The following is an 18,785-nucleotide window of genomic DNA, read 5'->3' as shown; positions in this document are numbered from 1 at the left end:
GGGCGAGGCCCAGCGTCCTTAGCCACAGACCCCAAGTGGTGGGAGCCCCAGGGTAGCCCTCACAGGCCAGCCTGCGGAGGCTCCTGCAGTGAAGGTGAGGCCTGAGGGGGTGGGCGGGGGCCCTGGGTGGGCTGGGAGCCGCCCAGTCTTCGCCGCCTCTGGCCAGGGTGCTGGGCTTTGCTCTGGACACCTGCTTGCCTAGGTCCTGAGCCTCCATACAGGAGTACGGTGGAGCCCACCTGGGCAGGTTAGAGCACGGGGAGTGGGGCTCCCCGTACGGCCTGGCTCCCTCGATGCCTGTCCCTGGCTCTGCCTCTGAGTTCTCCCTTCTTCCCATCAGAACCTTCCCAGACAACAGGCCTGAACTTTGGGCAGGCTTCCTGTTCCTTTCCTGTGCCCACATGCTCACAGCCCCTCTGCTCTCCTGGGAGGCTCCCGAGGGCGCCTTCTGCCTCCCTCCAGGGCAGAGGCCTCTGCCGTAGAAGCTGGGGTGCAGAGGGCAAGGAGGGGCAGGGTGTGCCCCAGGCCGGGGCATGGGAGCTGCGGGGAGGGTGCAGCCAGGGAGGGCCAGGCCCGGGCACCTTGGGCCCACACTCTTGGCTACAGCGGTGCGGGGCTGGGGGGCTGCAAGTGCCAGAGAAGGGGTGTGTGTGTGAGTGTGTGTGGGGGGGGTGTGAGTGTGGGGGTGTGTGAGTGTGTGTGTGTATGTGTGTGAGAGAGAGAGAGCAAGAGAGGAAGGCTGGGGGAAGCATGGGACCTGACAGGGATGGCTGACAGAAGGTACCAGCACCCAGGCCCGGGGGACGACAGTGGAGGTGGCTGTCACACAGGAGGGCCCTAGTGCCATGACTCAGGAGGGCGCCCTGCTGGAAGGTAGAGGCAGAGTGCTGCTGTCTGTACCCCACTTAGGGGCCCAGCTCCTGAGCCCTCGGCCTGGGCTCTGGTGTCCCTCCTGCCACCTGTACCACCGCCTCTCTCCCCATCCTCTGCTCTCCCAGCTACACACAGCCGTCAGCCCAGGTACCCCAGGTGCAGGGACCTGAGCAGGATGGCGCTGGCCTGTGGTGGGACTCCTGTGCCCTGAACGCGCCCCCCTCCTCTCTGCAGTCCGTCAGTTCCTCGAGAGTGGGGTCAGCCCTGACCTGGCCAATGAGGACGGCCTGACCGCCCTGCATCAGGTCAGCCTCGCTGAGGGTGCGAGGAGAGGACGGGGCCCCGGCCCGCGGCTCGGGCACTCAGGCCACGTGCTTTGCAGAGCTGCATCGATGACTTCCGGGAGATGGTGCAGCAGCTCCTGGAGGCTGGGGCCAAGGTCAATGCCCGTGACAGTGAGTGCTGGACACCCTTGCACGCCGCGGCCACCTGTGGCCACCTGCACCTGGTGGAGCTGCTCATTGCTGGGTAGGGCCCGCTGGGAGCAGGTGTGGCTGGAGTGGGCGTCTCTATCAGGGAGGGGCTGCAGCTGGGCCAGGGCCAGGCAGGACCTTCCTTGCAGTGGGTAGTTCATCTGGAGACACCGCCCAGGCATCTCATCTCTGTGGGAAAGTGTGCCTGGACCCTGGCCTCTTGTGTTCCCACTGACCTTTGCTTACCCTGCCGCACCCTGGCGTGCAGAGTGGGACCTGGGCCGAGACCACGGATGCTGCCACCCCAAGGGAACTAGCACGTATGCAGGGCAGTGTGGTCCTCCGCCTGCCAGGCTGCTCACACCACGAAGAGCGTGGAACTCCTTGAGGACAGGCCTTGACCTGCTCTGGTCTCCTGGCCTTCCCAGGGTCTGCATAGAGAAATGCCGTTCTGGTCAGAGCCACGAGGGAGAAATTGACAAGGGGATACCTGGACACAGGTGGGGCCGTTAACAAGGAGGGCAGAGCAGGGCTGTGCTCCTGAACAGCCGCCTTGGTGAATGGAGAGGGTGGTCAGCTTCGCCAGGACCCAGGAGTCCCCCGCTGGCTGGCCGTGGAGCAGTCTGGGCAACACTGGTGGGTGTGGGGGTGGATGGCAGTGGCTCCCGTTTGCACACAGATGCCTTGGAGTGGGACGGGCTGGGTGTGCAGCGTCACGGGGCAGCAAGGGGGTGCGCACAGGCGGCCCCTAGCCCCACTCCATGCCCCTCCACAGTGGGTATCCAGCCTTGTGTTTCGGGCCCTCCTTCAGCTCCCCACAGTGCTCTCCTGACACCCAGGCTCTCTCCCCACCACCTTCTGCTGCCTGGGGCCCCCAGAGTCTTGGCACCCCCTCGTGGCAAGTGGGCCCACTGTACATGTTCATGGGGGCAGAGGGGTGCCAGGAACCTGAAAAATCAGACTTGGTGGAGACTGCAGGACAGCCCACCTGGCCCCAGGACAGCACCCAGGGCCAAGGGGCCACCTCTCACTGCGGCAGGTGAGGTCTGGGCCCCTCTGAGGCAGCCCTAGGTGGAAGGCCTCTGAGAGGGTCCTGGGGGCCTACGCTGGCGGAGAAGGGCCCTGTGACCAGCGCCCCATCCACCCTTCCCGCAGTGGTGCCGACCTCCTGGCAGTCAACACGGACGGGAACATGCCCTATGACCTGTGTGAGGACGAGCAGACACTGGACTGCCTGGAGACGGCCATGGCCAGCCGTGGTGAGTGCAGCCCTGCCTGCCTGCCGGGGCAGCAGGGCGCAGGGCGCGACGGGTGGTGTGCTGGGGGTGGAGCCCTGAGCCCGCTGCCCCGCAGGCATCACCCAGGACAGCATCGAGCGGGCCCGGGCCTTGCCCGAGCTGCATATGCTGGAGGACATCCGGAGCCTGCTGCAGGAGGGGGCAGACCTCAATGCCCCCCGGGACCACGGCGCCACGCTGGTGAGGACGGGGCCACGCGGGACGCAGGCAGGGGAGGCTGCTGCCGGGACGCAGGCAGGGGAGCCTGCTGCCGGCCGAACCAGGGCCGGGACTCAGGGGCCGGCGGTTTGCCTGCAGCTACACATCGCCGCGGCCAGCGGGTTCGGCAAGGCGGCTGCCCTGCTGCTGGAACACGGGGCCAGCCTGAGCACCAAGGACCGCGACGGCTGGGAGCCGCTGCACGCAGCGGCCTACTGGGGCCAGGTGAGCACCTGCGGGGCGGTGGGGCCGGGCGGGCTCGGCGGCTCCGCAGGCTTCAGCAGCCCGGGCTCGCCGGCCCACAGGTGCAGCTGGTGGAGCTGCTCGTGGCACACGGGGCTGACCTGAACGGCAAATCCCTGATGGAAGAGACACCTCTCGGTGAGCCTGGGGCCGCATCCTCCCGGTGTAGGGCACGGGCGGGCGGGCGCCTGTGACCCTCTGGCCACTCCTCCTCAGACGTGTGCGGGGACGAGGAGGTGCGGGCCAAGCTGCTGGAGCTGAAACACAAGCACGACGCGCTGCTGCGCGCCCAGGGCCGCCAGCGTTCTCTGCTGCGTCGACGCACCTCTAGTGCCGGCAGCCGGGGGTAAGTGCCCGCCCCTCCCACCAGGCCCCCGCGGGCCCGCCCAGTGCCCCACCCCCGGGCCCTCAGCCCCCCTCTGCCCTCCCCTCGCCCCTTGGGCTCTGCCCCGGGCTTGGTCCCTGCTGATGTCAGCTGGCAGGCCTCCGTGCCCGCCGGAGCTCGGGGCAGAGTCCGCAGGGAAGGCGGTGTCACCCCCCCCACTCCTCCTGCCCGCCCCCTCCCAGGAAGGTGGTGAGGCGGGTGAGCCTGACCCAGCGCACCAGCCTGTACCGCAAGGAGCACGCCCAGGAGGCCATCGTATGGCAACAGCCCCCGCCTACCAGCCCGGAGCCGTCAGAGGAGGATGAGGACCGCCAGACAGACGCGGAGCTCCGGCGGCCGCCCCCCGAAGTGAGCCCCGCCCAGCCGTGCCCCGCCTCCCTCCGTACCAGCCTCAGGAGCTGGTGGGACCAGTGGCCCTGCCCCCATATGCAAGACTCGCGCCCCGTGGGCGGCAGCTGCCGCCCCCACCCGCGTTTCTGCCCTTGGACCGCCACGCAGCCCGGGACCCCAGGCCAGAGGGGACCCTCCTGATGGCCTCCGGGGCCTGTGCTCCCCACACAGGAGGAGGACCCAGAGGCGGCCGGGCAGCACAACGGCCGAGTGGGGGCGCCCCCCGGGCGGCACCTGTACTCCAAGCGGCTGGACCGAAGTGTCTCCTACCAGCTGAGCTCCCTGGAGAACACCACCCCTGACGCCCTGGTCCAGGCCAAGGCCCCCCACACCCTGGCAGAGCTGAAGCGTCAGCGGGCTGCCGCTAAGCTGCAGCGACCCCCGCCTGAGGGGCTCGAGGCCGCTGAGTCTGAACTGCCTGTGGACACTGAGACCCCCCAGCTGGAGTGTGGCTCCGGGGCTGGTGGAGACCCACCCCTGCTCAGACTCACAGCCCCCTCAGAAGCAGCCCGCGTGGAGAAGAGGCCGTGCTGCCTGCTCATGTGAGGGGCTGGCGCCTGGGTGGCCAAGGCCCCACTGCCAGGCCCAGGGCCGCTGCTCTGCGTGCCGCAACGTGTGTTCCGGGCTAGGCTGCCAGCCCCCTCCTTCCTTGGGGACGGGCCTGTGGCAGAGGCTGTACCTGGGAAACACCTGGCTGCGGAGACCTACTTTCATTCTGTGACTCTCAATAAAGGGCCGTTCCGCCACCTGCCCTGTCGTGTGTCTCAGCTGGGCCGCCACCGCCATGGTGGGGAGCTGCCGTGTTGCTGGGCCTGGGTGCGCCTGGCCCTGTGAGCACCTAAGGGCTGTGGGCACGTGCTGGGGCTTGCCTGTGGTGCCCAGCCCCTGTGTGGGCGTGAGGCCCACGGCCCCTGGCAAGAGGCCGAGTGCTTCTTGCACCCTGCCTCCCCAGCCTCCTGGAGACGCCTCTGCAATTCTTTGCTTTCTTGAGGGGAACAGGGAGCTTCAGAAGGACACTCCTTGTTGGCCAGGGCTGGGGGTGTCCATGCTGGAGGGGCAGGGATCCTGGCTTGGAAAAGGAGAGGGTATTTTCCGTAAGACTCTTGGGCAACAGCCAGAAGGTCAGAGCGCTACAAGGCTGGCGTTGGAAGCCTCCCTGGTGGGGGGCGGGTTCCCCGTTCCTGGCGTGCGGCCCCGATCTCGGGGCCTGGCTGCCAGCTTCTGCTCAGGCCGGCAAGCAGGGCCTGCTGAGGCTCTGAGCTGACCGGGCACGATGTGTCAGGGTGACAGGGCCCCTTCGGGGCCTCACTGGGGAGGGCTGGGGCACTGCCAGCTCATCTGTCCAGGGCAGGTTGCTTGGCATGGCCACCAGTGCTGGGTGGCATGGGCTTGGGTCACCCTCTCCGCTGGACATTGACCCGGCCAGCCCAGTGTCCACAGGCCGCCCCCGTCCCTGAGCATCCGCGGTTGGAGGGGTGTCCTCCGCACAGCGGTGGGGGTGGGGGCCGCGGGGAGGCTGCTGGTTAAATTTAGAGTGTGGGGCGGTGCACTGCCCAAGGTCCACTTGCCACCACAGCTGCCACATGGCCCTGCTGCCAGGGGGCGGGCGGGGCCTGGCTCTGCCTGCGCCTGGGCCCATATTAACCTGTTCTCCCGCCCGGGGCCCAGAGAGGCCTGCACACTGGGAGGCAGAGGTGGCAGCGGCGGCAGCAGAGCAGGAGACGCAGGTGAGAGGCTGCCGTCTGGCCTCCCGTTTCCTCTCCAGCCGGCAGGAGCAGAGGGGCTAAGCCTTCCCCAGGCCTGACCAGCCAGCCACAGCCCCGCTCAGCTGAGAGGGCCTGCTGCTTCCTGACCCTCACTGCAGAGCCAGATCCTGGCGCTGGCGTGGCGTATCAGCTCCCTGCAGGGCCTGTGGAGGTGGGGCCCTGAGGGCTTATCACGGCTCGCTTCCCACTCTCTCCACCAATCACGAGCCACAGGGAAGGGAAGCTTAGGTCACCCTGCCTGTGGTGTGGCCCCAAGGGCAGCCCCAGGCTGGTGTGTGTTTGGTGAAAGGGCAGGACAGCAGCCCAGAGCAGCTGAGGTGTCCAAGGGCCCTGCGAAGGCCCAGAGCTGCCCTGCCCCTCCCCCAACACCCCAACCCAAAGACTCCAGCCTTGCAGCACTGATGGGGGACCGAGGTCCGGCCCCAGGGCTCCTGCTGCCCCGGGCCATGGTCCCCAGCACAGGAGGGGCCAGATGGAACCCCCGCATCTGAAGCCTCACTCCCCTCGCCAGAGAGCCCCAGGATTCCTGAGGCCTGGCTCAGTCACCCGGGAGACAGGCCTACTCTGCTGGCCCCAGCAAAGACGGGGGCGGGGGGTCCAAAAGGGTTAGGCCTCGGCCGTGCCCTACTGGGGTACATCTCCAGAGGCCCCAGGCCTCATTCGCCCCTCCAGGTTCAGCTCTGCCAGGCTCTGCCAACCCCTCCGGGCACTCGGCCCACCTCCCCTCCCTCCCCCAAGCCTAGTCCCTCAGAGCTGCTGGACCCTTCCGTCTGTCCCTACCTCCCATGTGGCTCTCCTGCTCCCCTGTCATGGGGACACTGGGCGGGCACTGGGCCTCACCCCAAGCCCCGCCTGTCTTCTCACCCACTCCCTGTGGGCAGAACTGTGCCCAGACGGGTGGGGCGGGGCGGGGCCTGGCGGGCCCGGCTCCTTCAGCCTTTTGTCCCTTTCAGTGGGGCCAGCAGGCTGCAGTGAAGTGGGTGCCCCCTTCCCAGCCCTGACCAACCAAGCCGGGACCCAGCTTCCCTCACCCACACTTCTGGACCCTGACGCCTCCTGAGTCTTCTTCTTGCCCGGTCCGAGCAGGGTCATGGCCTTGAGAACAGGTGACCACAGTCAGGCTGCAACGAATGGGCGGAAGGAGAAGGTGCTGACGCTGGACACCATGAACCCGTGTGTCCGGAAGGTGGAGTACGCGGTACGAGGCCCAATCGTGCTGCGCGCACTGGAGCTGGAGCAGGAGCTGCGCCAGGTAGGGTCCTGGGCCGCACCACCGCCTCAGCGCCGCGCCGGGGCGCTGCTGGCCCCACTCTCCCCCCACCCCTGAGCCGAATAAGACAAGGCCTGTGGGAGCCACAAAGTCCGTTGTCACTGCCCACGACCCCCCTCCACCCCGCCCCCCCCGCCACAGGGCGTAAAGAAGCCCTTCACTGAGGTCATCCGAGCCAACATCGGGGACGCACAGGCCATGGGGCAGACGCCTATCACCTTCCTGCGCCAGGTGAGGCCCAGTACTGCCCTGCACCCCTTCCCTGTCAGCCCACGTGCCCTGGCCCCAGCACTTGCTCCTCCCAGGTCCTGGCACTCTGCGTCCACCCTGATCTCCTGAACAGCCCTGACTTCCCCGACGACGCCAGGAGGAGGGCGGAGCGCATCCTGCAGGCATGTGGGGGCCACAGCCTGGGTGAGTGCCAGAACCCGCCGAAGCCCCAGGGAGGGGCAGGGGTAGGCGCTGGAGGAGGCTGTCCCGGGAGACGGTGGATCTGCCGCTGGGAGGGGCGGGTCTCCTCGGGAGGGCGGCAAGGGGACTCACCTGTCCCACCCGCACTCCCACCCTGTCCTTCCTGTCCCCGGGCCCAGGGGCCTACAGCATCAGCTCTGGCACCCAGCTGATCCGCGAGGACGTGGCGCGGTACATTGAGCGGCGCGATGGAGGCATTCCCGCCGACCCCAGTAACATCTTCCTGTCCACGGGGGCCAGCGACGCCATCGTGGTAGGCCGGGGCAGCGCGGGAAGACACCGCGGCTCCTAGTGCGTGGCCGAGCGGGTCTGCTCGTCCTGGCACGGCGGCGCCCGGGGCGGGGGACGGGTGCAGCCCTCGGCCCGCCAACCCCGCCTCCCTATCCCACCCGCAGACGTTGCTGAAGTTGCTGGTGGCCGGCGAGGGTGGCACGCGCACGGGCGTGCTCATCCCCATCCCTCAGTATCCACTCTACTCCGCCGCGCTGGCCGAGCTCAACGCGGTGCAGGTGGACTACTACCTGGACGAGGAGCGCGCCTGGGCGCTCGACGTGGCCGAGCTGCGGCGCGCGCTGCTCCAGGCGCGTGACCACTGCCGCCCCCGCGCGCTCTGCATCATCAACCCCGGCAACCCCACCGGTGCGCGCCCCCACCCGCCCCCGCCCCACCGCCCTGGCCCGAACAGGCACCCCTGCGCTCTGCGCCTGGGTCAGCCTGGCCCTCCGCCCGCCGCCCCGCGGAGAGCAGCGCGCCCCCTCAGCTGACCCCGGACCCGTCTGTGCCCCAGGTCAGGTGCAGACCCGCGAGTGCATTGAGGCCGTGATCCGCTTCGCCTTTGAGGAGGGGCTCTTCCTGTTGGCCGATGAGGTGCTGGCCGGGGCCCCCGCAGGGAGGGGTCGGAGGGCGGCGGCGCGCGCCCCCGTGACGCACCCCGCTGTCGCCCGTCCGCCCGTCCAGGTGTACCAGGACAACGTGTACGCCGAGGGCTCGCAGTTCCACTCGTTCAAGAAGGTGCTCACGGAGATGGGGCCGCCATACGCGACGCAGCAGGAGCTCGCCTCCTTCCACTCGGTCTCCAAGGGCTACATGGGCGAGTGCGTGCTGGCCGGGCGGGCGGGGCCGGGCACCCGGGCCGCGGCCTGGCTCACTTCGCCCGCCAGGCCGGCCCCTCCTTGCCGGCCCTGCCTCGACGCCCGCCCTCGCCTCGCAGGTGCGGCTTCCGCGGCGGCTACGTGGAGGTGGTGAACATGGACGCAGCGGTGCAGCAGCAGATGCAGAAGCTGCGGAGCGTGCGCCTGTGCCCGCCCACGCCGGGCCAGGTCCTGCTAGACGTGGCGGTCAGCCCGCCCGCGCCCTCCGACCCCTCCTTCGCGCAGTTCCAGGCGGTGAGTGGGAGGGGCCGCGGGGGGTCAGGGCGCCGCGCCCCTGGCCCAGCCTGACCGGCCCTCCCTCCACGGCCGCAGGAGAGGCGGGCGGTGCTGGCCGAGCTGGCGGCCAAGGCCAAGCTCGTGGAGCAGGTCTTCAACGAGGCTCCAGGCATCCGCTGCAACCCGGTGCAGGGAGCCATGTACTCCTTCCCGCGCGTGCAGCTGCCCCCGCGTGCGGTGCAGCGCGCTCAGGTCAGGCGTGCGGCGTGCGGGGCGGGGCGGGGCGGGGCGGGGCCCGCGCGGCCTGGGACGCCCCGCCCTGACCCGCCCCCCCGCCCGCCCCCAGGAGCTGGGCCTGGCTCCCGACATGTTTTTTTGCCTGCGCCTCCTGGAGGAGACCGGCATCTGCGTGGTGCCTGGCAGTGGCTTCGGGCAGCGGGAAGGCACCTACCACTTCCGGTGAGGCTGGGCCCCCGCAGCCCCTCCCCGCGACCCCCACCCCATTCGCTTACCTTCTTCCCCCTTTTAGGATGACCATTCTGCCCCCCATGGAGAAGCTGCGGCCCTTGCTGGAAACGCTGAGCCAGTTCCACGCCAAGTTCACCCGCGAGTACTCCTGAGGACACCGCTGGGGGCCAGGCTGGACCGGCAGGGACGACCCCGGGCGGACAGTGCTCGGGTTCTTGGGGTCTCTGGAGCCCTCTGGACTTGCTCCTGCTGCCTGTGTGGCTGGGCCCCCCCTCTCTTCAGGCCCCTAATAAAGCAGTGGGCTGGCTTGGCTGCTTGCAGGCTGTGTGCACACCTGTATGCGCCCCCGCAGCCTGGTCCACTCCTGACTGCCTTTCTGTGTGGGGTTCTGTGCAGGCCTGGGGGCCCAGGAGGAGTGGTCAGGGAGGGCTTCCAGGGGAGGTGACCTTCTTACAGGATGGATTTGGCGGGATGGGGTGAGCACTGGGAAGCGGAGTGACCGTGAGGACTCAAGGGGGCAGTCTTGGTTCCCGTAACTGGGCGCGGGCAGTGGTGCTGCCACTTCGGACAGCTGGAGGAGCGGTGGTGCCGGCCCAAGAGCAGGGAGGGGAGGAAGAGCAAACGGGTCTCGCTTTGTCGTGTTGTGTGTGACATCCACGTGCAAATGCAGTTCTTGGGCTGGGAAGCAGTGAGAGGGGAGGCCCCCTCCTGAGCTGGGGCACCCAAAGGCAAGTTCCGGGGAAGAGGGCACGGAAGATGCAGAGGAAGAGGTGCCCTGTGGAGCTCTGGGCTGAAGGACCTGGGCTGGGGGCTGGCGGGCAGCCTTGTGTCCTTGACACTGGCGTGCGAGGACGTGCATGCCAGACACTGTTGTGGATCACTGCACAAAGGGCCCTCTCTGGTGGGCACTGCAGTTCCCATTTCATAGATGAGGAAAGCTGGGCCCCCAGAATGTGTGGAGATGAAAGGAAGCTCACTCCCCTGGCCTCAGCAGCTGACGGAACGTCTTGGCTCAAGTGTCTGCGAGTTGGTCTAGATGTTGGCAGGCCTCAGCGACCCACGGGCTTAGGGAGAGTGTTGGCCAAGGCCCCAGCTCCACTCCGGATGAGGTTCTCAACCATAGTCCCTGCTTCACTGTCTCCGCTGGGCCTCCGGTGCCCCACACAGCAAGGCTCTAGACAGGAGAGGACGGGAGGCGCAGGCTTCTCGTCCCAAGGCCAGCTGGGGTCAGGCTGGGGCCGGCCTGGACTGGCTCTCCTGGCCTTGTCGCTGGACACTAGAGGGCGTTTCGGGCAGCAGCCGGGTGCCTCCTTGGGCTGAACGTGGGCTCAGGCCTTTCCCACGAACTTCCTGCCTTCCACGACGCTCTGTGGCCACTGGCCTGGGGAGGGCGCCGAGACCACTAGCACAGCGAGGTGAGGGTCCAGCACCCGATGTAAGCGGTAGTAGACAGTGGGTCCTCCGTGGAGGGCCCAGTGGACCCTGCGGCCACCAGACTCCAGGTGAGACACCAGGAAGCACTTCCGGATTGTTAGGGTCTGGGGACCGGATCTGATAGCCCTGGGAGGGACCTGAATGGGCTGCGGGTTCGGCCGCTTCCGACGTTCGAGGACAGCTGGCCACCGGGGGCGCCAGAGGGCGGCCGGCGCTCTAGCCCGCCCGCGTTCTCTATGGCTGCCGCGTCTCCGAGTTGCGCCGCCCGGGCCAGAGCGCTGCCCCAGCGCCGCCGTGGAGGAGGCCTGCAGTTCTTTGGCGTTCTGACGCCCCCAGGACCCAAGGGCGCGGGTGCGGACGCCAGCCTGTCCAACCTTGGCCCAGCCCCAGAGCCGTGCCGCTCTGAGACCCCTGACCCCATCCCGACCGGACCGGACCCCCCCTCGGAAGCACCCTGCTCCTACTCTGAGTGGAACCTCTCATGCCGCCGCGGCCAGCCTTGAACCCAGACCCAGCCACTAGAGCTTGGGCCCCTGCCCCCGCCCCAGCGCCCGGCCTCCTCGCCATGCGTGGGAAGCTGCTGCCGCTGGCCGGCCTTTACCTGGTGCAGGGCCTGCCCTATGGGCTGCAGTCTGGGCTGCTGCCCGTGCTGCTGCGGGCCCGCGGCCTCTCCCTGACACGCGTGGGACTGGCCAAGGCGCTGTATGCACCGTGGCTGTTCAAGCTTGTGTGGGCCCCGCTGGTGGACACTCGGGGCTCCCCAAGGGCCTGGCTGACGCTCAGCACAGCTGCTCTGGGCCTGGTGTGTGGGCTGCTGGCATCCCACCCTCCCGCCGCAGCTGGTCAGGCCGGTCTGCCTGTCACGGTGGCGGGGCTGCTTCTGCTGCTGAATCTGGCTGCAGCTGTGCAGGATGTGGCCCTGGACACGCTGGCTGTACGGCTCCTGGAGCCCGCAGAGCTGGGGCCTGGCAACACTGTGCAGGTGGTCGCATACAAGCTGGGGGCGGTGCTGGCTGGGGGTGGGCTGCTGGCCTTTGTGCCCACCCTATCCTGGCCCCTGCTCTTTCTGCTCCTGGCTGCCACTTATTGGTTGGCTGCTGCCTTGACCTGGGTGGCACCAGCCCTGCAACAGCTTCCCACACCTCTGCCCTCAGAACACCCCCGACACACCCTGCACCTTGGGCAGGACTTGCTGGCCGTGCCTGGAACCCTGTGGACAGTGGGCTTCGTGCTCACCTACAAGCTGGGTGAGTCAGGAACAGCAGGGGTGGGTCCCCAGGAGCCCTGGAACTCACTTGCAGGGCTGCCTTTCCTCTTTGGGGTCTGACCTGAAGTCTGGAGCCCAGCCCGGCCCTCTGCAGGTCCAGCTCCAGCCACACTCCCTTGGGCCTCACTGAGCTGCTTCACGCTGAGCCTGAGCGTCGTCGAAGCCCAGCCCCAGCTGTCTCCTGGCATCTGTGGCCCAGGAAAAAGGCAGGGCTGGGGGAGCATGACTGAGACCCAGGTGGAGGTGTGCCAACCATCCCTGCTGACTCTCTCCACAGGCGAGCAGGGCACCAGCGGCCTGTTCCCACTGCTCTTGCTGGACTGCGGCATCTCTGCCCCAGAGCTGGGGCTGTGGAATGGTGTGGGCGCTGTGGCCTGCTCCATTGCTGGCTCATCCCTGGGTGGGGCCCTCCTGGCCAGGCGCCGGTGAGCCCCCCTCAGCCTGCCCCACCCACCTGTCTCCCCTTCCTTCCCCGCGCCCTCTGACCTGCCCCATCACCCCACCCCAGGCAGCCACTGCCCCTGTTGAAGTCAGCACTTCAGTTCCGTCTTGGGGGCCTGGCCTGCCAGACTGCCGTGCTCTTTCACCTGGACAGCCCTGGGGCCAGCCTGGCCTCCAGCACAGTCCTGAGAGGTGAGGGGTGGGCCACAGGGGGGAGGAGCTTGGAGTCCTGGGCCCTGCTGACCTCAGCCCTCCCAGGTGCAGCCCTGCTGAGCCTGTGTCTGCAGCACTTCCTGGGGGGCCTGGTCACAACCACCACCTTCACCCTGATGATGCGCTGCAGCCAGCTGGCACCAAGTGCCCTGCAGGTGAGGGGATGTGGCTGCAACACCAGGGGCTGCAGGACTGGAGTCCAAGCAGGTCCTGACGTGACTCCCCCTCCCCCAGCAGGCCACACACTACAGTCTCCTGGCCACTCTGGAGCTGCTGGGGAAGCTGCTGATGGGCACGCTGGCTGGAGCCCTGGCTGACAGCCTGGGGCCACGCCTCTGCTTCTCCGTCTTCCTCGCTCTCTCAGCCATGCCCATGCTGTACCTGGGCCTTGCACCCAACACCCTGGCCTGAACTGGGTGGCCAGACTTATCAATAAAGTGGAGCGTGCCTTCGGACTGTGTCCGGGATGAGTGACGTGCAAGGTTGTCCTCAGACTGGGGGATTGTCCGCGCTGGAAGAAGGGTTCCTGAAAATGGCTCGAGCATCTTTTATTCTGTACTTTATTCTGCACGCTACTGGTGGTGGCCTTTGTCCAGAGTGGTTGGTCGCTGTCCTGGCCACTGATATCTACGCCCATCTTTGCCTCGAGGACCTGCTGCACCTGACACCCCCCCATGCTGTGGCCACGCAGCCCCTGCTCAGGCCCGTGCTTGTGACGTGGGGGAACTGGGTCCTTCCGCGGCAGAGTGGTCAGCAGCCCCACAGCAGGATCTCCTCTGTGGCCAAGTGCATGAGGGCATGGAAGCTCAGGTGCAGGTACTTTCTCCAGAAGCGCTTGTCCCGCCCGTACACCTGGGCCGGATAGCAGGGGCTTCCTGCAGTGGGAGGAGACACGGCTCTGACGACTCCGGCCAGGTCTGCCCCCAGCCCCCGCCTTGCTCAGGGCTGGGCCTCCCAGGTCCGCACCGATGCCGTGGAAGATCCGGGCCACAGCCCTGCCCGAGAACCGCTGCTCTGGCCACGAGGACAGGAGGTGGCGGATGTCCCGGCGGATCTGGTCCTCCCAGTCCTGGAGCTGCCGGTGGGGACACGTGGCATGCTGTTCTGCAGTGCTCGGTGAGGGGCAGGAGGCAGGTGTGTGCCTGCAGCCAGGGGTGCGTCCTCTCTGCAACTCCTCTCCTCCTCTCCCCCTCCCCGCTCCCCGGAGGCCCTGACACTCACCCTGGCCTGTCCTGGCTCAGGGTCCTCCTCGGCCTCCACGCCCCCCGGTGCTTCTAACTCCTCCTCGAAGTAGTGGCTGAGCAGGGCCTTGAGCCTGCCGCTGCGTGCCTCATCGGGCTGCTCCAGACACGGCCCGCAACTGGGGAAGGCCACGCTGGGGTGGGGAAAACCTGTCAGAGCGGCCCACCTTGGGGAGGATGGGGTGGCCCAGGCCCTGCCCAGCCCCTCCTGCACCTGTGGAAAGCCCGGAAGGTGCGGTGCAGGCGGGCCAGGGCTTCTCGCTCACGGGCCTGCACGCAGCCGTGCAGGAAGTCACAGATCTGGTCCCTCTCCTGGGCTGTCAGGTCCCCGGGGCTGTGCAGGTGGAAGGCCAGCTCCCTGAACTCCACCAGCACCCCCGTGCCCTGAGGCACACCTGCCAGATAGGGTGTCAGAAACTGGCAGAAAGGCGGCAAACAGGAGGCAAGCAGGGCTGGGGGCGGGCGCACCTGTCCCGGGCTCTGGATCCCACCGCAGCTGGTGGAGAGCCCGCCGCACGGGGGCCAGCTCCCAGCCCATGGAGTCTGCCAGCTCGACCACGTCCAGCTCCACAGAACTGCTTCCCCCACCTGTCATCTTGGGGCACTGCCGGGCCAAACACACAGCCAGTGGGGGACACCTGTACCAGGGGAAGAGACGTGTGACTGGCAGCCCTGGCTCTCCGTCCCGGTCCTGAGCCCGGGGTGGGATTGCACTCACCTGCGGGCCAGGGCCTGGAGCTGGGTGGGGCCCCCGGGGCAGCGCAGGTGGCAGCAGGCATAGGTGGGCGCCAGCAGCTTCAGCCAACGCTGTGGGTGCAGCTCAAGGTAGCACAGCAGAGTCTCGATGGCTGGGGGCAGAGCAGGGCTCAGAAGATGCGGGGGTGCTGGGGTGTCCCCCCCGCCACGCTCCCTGCTCCTCACCCTCCTCGGGCAAATCCAGGGCTTGCACGGTTGGCTGCACCGGGAGCGCCCGCTTGTGGCCCGGGCACCGGGTTGTGTGCTCGAGGCTGGGATGGTCAGTGTCCTGGGGAGATGTAGCCACGAGGACCCTGGCCGAGTGCTCTTCCTGGCTCTCGTCTCCCTGCTGCTCTGGGGGCTGCCGGGCGCAAGCACAGGGAGGGAACACGCGCTGCACCAGCCTCTTCACGGCGAGGAAGTCGATGACGTTGGCGTGAACGTGTCTGCGCAGCTCCCACAGATCCTCACCCTGCAGCAGAGCAGCACGAATGAGGGGCCGCAGCAGGGGGCGGGGCTGGGGGAGCGGTGGGGGGACGGGTACCCACCTGGGGCCGGAGGAAGACGTGGCACTGTGCAGGCTGCCCATCACGCCCAGCCCGGCCCACAGCCTGCACGTAGCTCTCAAAGCTTGGGGGCAACCCCAGGTGCAGCACGGCCCGCACGTCTGGCCGGTCCAGCCCCATCCCGAAGGCCACCGTGGCCACCACCACCCGCAGCCGGCCCTCCATGAAGGCCCGTTGCACCCGCCGCCGCTCCCGGCTGCCCATGCCGGCATGGTAGGCTTCAGCCACAGCCTCCGGGGCTCGGCCTGCAGGGAAGACCCATGATGGTCAGGTCGGGCATGTGCCCGGGGCCCATCTGTGGAGTGCAGGCCTGCCTCCACCTCACCTCGGGATCCTGGGGCCTGGGCCTCACGCAGGCAGGTGCGCAGCAGGGCAGCGACACGCTCCGTGTCCTCTCGTCTGTTACAGTAGACGATGACAGAGTCCAGGGCACGGAAACGATCACTCTGCAGCAGCGTCACCAGAGCCTGGAGAGGACGAGGCTGAGCACGAGCGGTCGGAAGGCAGGGCCCCTGCTCGGCCCGCGCGTGCGTGCTTACCTGCTCTGGGTCCCTGTCCGAAGACACAGAGAGGTGCAGGTTGGCAGGGATGGTGCCCGGCCCCCTGAGGATAGACTCTTCGGCCACGCCCAGGTGCCGGGCCACGTCAAGGGCACTGCTGCGCGTGGCCGTGGCTGTGAGACCCAGGAAGCAGCTTATACCCACGCATTCCCGCAACACCTGCGTGGAGAGGAGTGGTGAGATGCCCAGCCTTCCTTGGTCTGCTCACGTAGCACCCTCCCCCGCCCCCCCACACAAGGCTTACCTGGCAGACACGCAGGTAGCAGGGCCGGAAGTTGTGGGACCACTGGGAGAGGCAGTGGGCCTCGTCGATACAGGCAAAGGCGACCAGTGGCAGCTGAGCGAGGAGGGCAGCGCCCCCCGCCCCAACTAGCGCCTCTGGTGACAGCATCAGCACTTGCACCTGGGCTGACCGAACCTGAGGATGACGGCAAGGTCAGGAGCACCGCCCAGGGGGTCTGCCTGCTGCCTCTGCCGCTCTCGCCCTGTGAGGGCCCCTTACCTTCTGCAGGGCGGAGGCCCGCTCCTTCTTAGTCATCCCCGAGTGAATGCAGACCGCCTTCAGGCCTGGGGGCAAGCCGGAAACCTGCAGGTACAGGAGCACAGCCTGTCACAGGCCACCAGCCCTGGCCCTTCCCCACATGCCTCTTAGAATGGTTTGGCCGGACAACTACTGCTGTGTCCCCTCCAGGATCTAGAGGGGGAAAAACCCAGGTCCTGGGTCCTGTGACTAAGGGTTCAGAGCCACCTGTGGGCTTGGACTCAGGAGCACTGGAGACAGGTCCCCATGGGGACGCCCCCTCCCCCAAGCTGCTCCTCTTGTGGGTGGGCCTGGGTCTAGCCAGCTGTGTCCCTGCTGCCTTTGGGCCACTGCCAGCTCATAGACAGAGCTGAAAATGGCCTGGCGACTTGCCACTCGGGGGTGGGGGTGGGGCAAGAAGCAGCAGCCCAAGCGGGTCAGCAGAGCCACGGGTACCAGCTCTCGCCTTCTGCACCTACGCAAAGACCCTGTCCACCAACCTGGTTGTCCATGAGCGACATGAGAGGAGAAATGACCAGCGTGAGGCAGGGGCTTCGCCGGAAGTAGAGCAGTGCGGGGAGCTGGTAGCACAGGGACTTACCAGCCCCCGTAGGCAGTACCAGCAACGTGGACACACCTGGGTTTTACCGAGAGGGTCAAGAGCACAGCTCTGTGGCCCAGCCGCAGTCCCACCGCGCCCCCTGCCGGCCGTACTCACCAGACAGGATCCGCATGACCACACGCTCCTGCAAAGGGTAGAAGGCTTGGTGCCCCAGCTGCTCCAGGGCCTGAAGCACCTCAGCTGGCGTGTCTGTGGACACAGGTATCAGTCAGCACGGCCCCGAGTCGCCCCCACCTCCCAGTCAAGGCTCTGGAGCTGGTAGGCGTCTACTCACCTACCACCTGCCCCAAAGGCCCTGGCAGATAGAGTGGTGGCACAGGAGGCAGACAAGGAGCCTTGGGCACAGACTGCCCTGTGGGCACCAGCAGCTCAGGCTCTGCAGGCTCTGTGTCCTCTTCACCTGCCGAGAGCAGATAAGACAGGGTAGGACAGGAGCTCCGGGCTGCTTGTAACAACCTCTCCTCCACCTCTTTGCTCACCAGAGTTGGCGGCAGGCAGCGCCCATTCTCTGGGATACTTCCTTGAACGTGGCCCGGGTCTGTGCGCCACCCTCATCCTTGCCACCCTCCTTCTGAGGGGCCAGGGTAAGTTCTGGACCAGGGGCAGGAGTTAGGAGGGCACAACAACCCCTGCGAGCACCGCTGGCCCAAGCCACCCCCCAGGGCAGAGGCCTCACCTGGCTGAGGGCACTGGGATGCCCCGTGACTGAGCTGCCCACACTGGGAGCAAGAATCCTGGGCTGTGGCTCTGCGCTGACCACCCCCAAAACACTCTCTTTTCTTCTGCCACTTCTGCTTCCATACCTAGTGCGGACGCAAAGGAGACTCACAGAGCAAGAAGCAAGGCAGGTGGGCGGGAACATCCGGCACCACCTTCTCACCTGCTTGCGAAGGAGCCTGCCCCTTGAGGCCGGGCCCCGTACGTAGCGTTTCTGCTTCATGTTGAGTCGCACATAGTTCCCCCTGTTCTGGACAGCAAGTCTAGAAGAGACGCACAGGTCGACTGCACCCACAGCCCTCCCCACCGTGGCGCGACTGAAGGCAGCGCTGCTGGGAGGCTAGGGCAGTGATACCTGGGGGCTGGGGGCTTGCTGGGGGGCTGTGCCTGCACAGGCTGCTCTGGACAGTCTTCTGTAGGCACTGCAGCCCCAGCTCCTGCAGGCAGGGGTCCTGCTTGGCCGCTGTCCTGTTGGGTCTGTGTAGGGCTTCCCTCCAGCTCCCCACTCCATCTCCGCTTCTTGCCTTGACGGGTACCAGGCTGAGAGTTCCCTGCACTGATACCAGCTGCTAGTAGGGTTGGAGTCTCTGGGCCCTGTAAAGTCACCTCAGGGCCAGCGCTGGGACCGAAGACAGATGCAACACCTGGAGTAAGAAGCTGGGACTCCTCTGCACCCAGGCAAGGCTGGCAGGCCCTGGGAACCCCCAGAAAATCTGAGGTCCCGTTGTGACACCGCTGCAGCCAGCCTGGGTCTAGGGAGCCCAGCCGCAGGCTCAGGGATGCCCTCAACTGCTGGGGCCGGCCTGGCCTCAGCTCGGGCCTGGGAGGCTGGGGGGGCACCTCACTGACTTCTTCTGGAGAGATGGTGGCAGCTCCTGTGCCTGGTGGCCCTGGGGAAGGCATCTTAGAGGAGGATCTTCGTATAAGCCGGGGTATTCGGCCCAGGGCTGGCCCAGCCTGGGAGGGAGAGATAAGCAAGCAGGAACTGAGGCCTTTGGGGTGCTGCAGACTCTGAAACCTGCTGGAGGCCCCACCTGTAACAGCTGGGCGATGTGAGAAACCTAAGGCTGGGATGTAAAAGAAGTCAAGAGTAGAGGCGACGCTGAGCTCTTCTGGAGAGCTGCGCTCTGGGAAATGCTGGAGTTGTGTGTGTGCACGTGAACACGTGTGAAAGACTTAACGGGGTTGGCTGCCTGCTGATCCTGCTTCTGGGCCAAGCGTAGCTCTGGACCCAGGCTGGATGCACTGCCTGCCCGACCCTCACCTG

General features: G+C 67.3%; 4 protein-coding genes across 10 annotated transcripts in view; 3 read left to right on the top strand and 1 right to left on the bottom strand.

Annotated features, from left to right (window-relative positions):
- PPP1R16A (protein phosphatase 1 regulatory subunit 16A) overlaps positions 1 to 4,598 on the top strand; it is a 28,846-nt gene extending 24,248 nt beyond the window's left edge. For 3 of the 4 annotated variants that reach the window (XM_082674955.1, XM_082674956.1, XM_082674957.1), the window contains exons 3-10: positions 1,108 to 1,178; positions 1,256 to 1,401; positions 2,502 to 2,605; positions 2,700 to 3,067; positions 3,148 to 3,223; positions 3,302 to 3,431; positions 3,653 to 3,818; positions 4,032 to 4,598. In XM_082674955.1, coding sequence (XP_082531081.1) covers positions 1,108 to 1,178; positions 1,256 to 1,401; positions 2,502 to 2,605; positions 2,700 to 3,067; positions 3,148 to 3,223; positions 3,302 to 3,431; positions 3,653 to 3,818; positions 4,032 to 4,406 — 1,436 coding nt within the window. In that variant the 3' untranslated portion in view covers positions 4,407 to 4,598. The remainder of the gene's footprint in view (positions 1 to 1,107; positions 1,179 to 1,255; positions 1,402 to 2,501; positions 2,606 to 2,699; positions 3,068 to 3,147; positions 3,224 to 3,301; positions 3,432 to 3,652; positions 3,819 to 4,031) is intronic. The other variant, XM_082674958.1, reaches the window with a different exon arrangement.
- An 866-nt stretch (positions 4,599 to 5,464) lies between these two features.
- Positions 5,465 to 9,569, top strand: GPT (glutamic--pyruvic transaminase). Of its 2 annotated transcripts, XM_082674961.1 has the most exons (12): positions 5,465 to 5,587; positions 6,713 to 6,878; positions 7,038 to 7,127; positions 7,202 to 7,310; positions 7,487 to 7,620; positions 7,763 to 8,006; positions 8,155 to 8,234; positions 8,325 to 8,461; positions 8,578 to 8,752; positions 8,831 to 8,986; positions 9,081 to 9,193; positions 9,264 to 9,569. In XM_082674961.1, the coding sequence occupies exons 2-12, from the start codon at positions 6,717 to 6,719 to the stop codon at positions 9,352 to 9,354; spliced, it is 1,491 nt and encodes a 496-aa protein (XP_082531087.1). In that variant the 5' UTR covers positions 5,465 to 5,587; positions 6,713 to 6,716; the 3' UTR covers positions 9,355 to 9,569. The 2 variants fall into 2 exon arrangements, with proteins under 2 accessions (XP_082531087.1, XP_082531086.1); XM_082674960.1 differs by lacking the exon at positions 5,465 to 5,587 and having other exon boundaries at positions 6,554 to 6,878.
- Positions 9,570 to 10,868: 1,299 nt separating this feature from the next.
- Positions 10,869 to 13,083, top strand: MFSD3 (major facilitator superfamily domain containing 3). Of its 3 annotated transcripts, none has more exons than XM_082674381.1 (5): positions 10,869 to 11,883; positions 12,181 to 12,328; positions 12,412 to 12,536; positions 12,603 to 12,712; positions 12,795 to 13,083. In XM_082674381.1, exons 1-5 carry the CDS (start codon positions 11,118 to 11,120, stop codon positions 12,966 to 12,968), a joined length of 1,323 nt encoding a protein of 440 aa, XP_082530507.1. In that variant the 5' UTR covers positions 10,869 to 11,117; the 3' UTR covers positions 12,969 to 13,083. The 3 variants fall into 3 exon arrangements, with proteins under 3 accessions (XP_082530507.1, XP_082530508.1, XP_082530506.1); XM_082674382.1 differs by having other exon boundaries at positions 12,609 to 12,712; positions 12,792 to 13,082; XM_082674380.1 differs by having other exon boundaries at positions 12,792 to 13,077.
- A 77-nt stretch (positions 13,084 to 13,160) lies between these two features.
- On the bottom strand, positions 13,161 to 18,662 carry RECQL4 (RecQ like helicase 4). Its single transcript, XM_082674384.1, is given in 20 exon segments — positions 13,161 to 13,432; positions 13,524 to 13,632; positions 13,779 to 13,932; positions 14,013 to 14,193; positions 14,267 to 14,436; positions 14,517 to 14,646; positions 14,720 to 15,005; positions 15,082 to 15,344; positions 15,425 to 15,566; positions 15,639 to 15,818; positions 15,904 to 16,089; positions 16,091 to 16,130; positions 16,132 to 16,151; positions 16,153 to 16,245; positions 16,680 to 16,816; positions 16,898 to 16,990; positions 17,076 to 17,201; positions 17,478 to 17,604; positions 17,682 to 17,781; positions 17,874 to 18,662. Coding segments are annotated over 20 exon segments (3,210 nt in total). The 5' UTR covers positions 18,422 to 18,662; the 3' UTR covers positions 13,161 to 13,307.
- Between the last annotated feature and the right edge of the window lie 123 nt (positions 18,663 to 18,785).

The sequence above is a fragment of the Grampus griseus genome (genome assembly GCF_964374135.1).
Source record: "Grampus griseus genome assembly, chromosome: 17".
NCBI classification, from domain to species: Eukaryota; Metazoa; Chordata; class Mammalia; order Artiodactyla; family Delphinidae; genus Grampus; species Grampus griseus.
The sequence above is the reverse complement of the archived record's forward strand: the minus strand, read 5'-3'. Positions and strand labels throughout refer to the sequence as shown.

Excerpts from the sequence above, each read along its gene's own strand:
- GPT (XM_082674961.1), top strand. The coding sequence starts at position 6,717 with ATGGCCTTGAGAACAGGTGACCACAGTCAGGCTGCAACGAATGGGCGG. Across the intron at positions 8,462-8,577 it reads TCCAAGGGCTACATGGGCGA|GTGCGGCTTCCGCGGCGGCT; the intron begins GTGCGTGCTGGC and ends CTCGCCTCGCAG. Across the intron at positions 8,753-8,830 it reads CCTTCGCGCAGTTCCAGGCG|GAGAGGCGGGCGGTGCTGGC; the intron begins GTGAGTGGGAGG and ends CCACGGCCGCAG.
- MFSD3 (XM_082674380.1), top strand. The coding sequence starts at position 11,118 with ATGCCGCCGCGGCCAGCCTTGAACCCAGACCCAGCCACTAGAGCTTGG. Across the intron at positions 11,884-12,180 it reads CGTGCTCACCTACAAGCTGG|GCGAGCAGGGCACCAGCGGC; the intron begins GTGAGTCAGGAA and ends CTCTCTCCACAG. Across the intron at positions 12,329-12,411 it reads GCCCTCCTGGCCAGGCGCCG|GCAGCCACTGCCCCTGTTGA; the intron begins GTGAGCCCCCCT and ends ACCCCACCCCAG.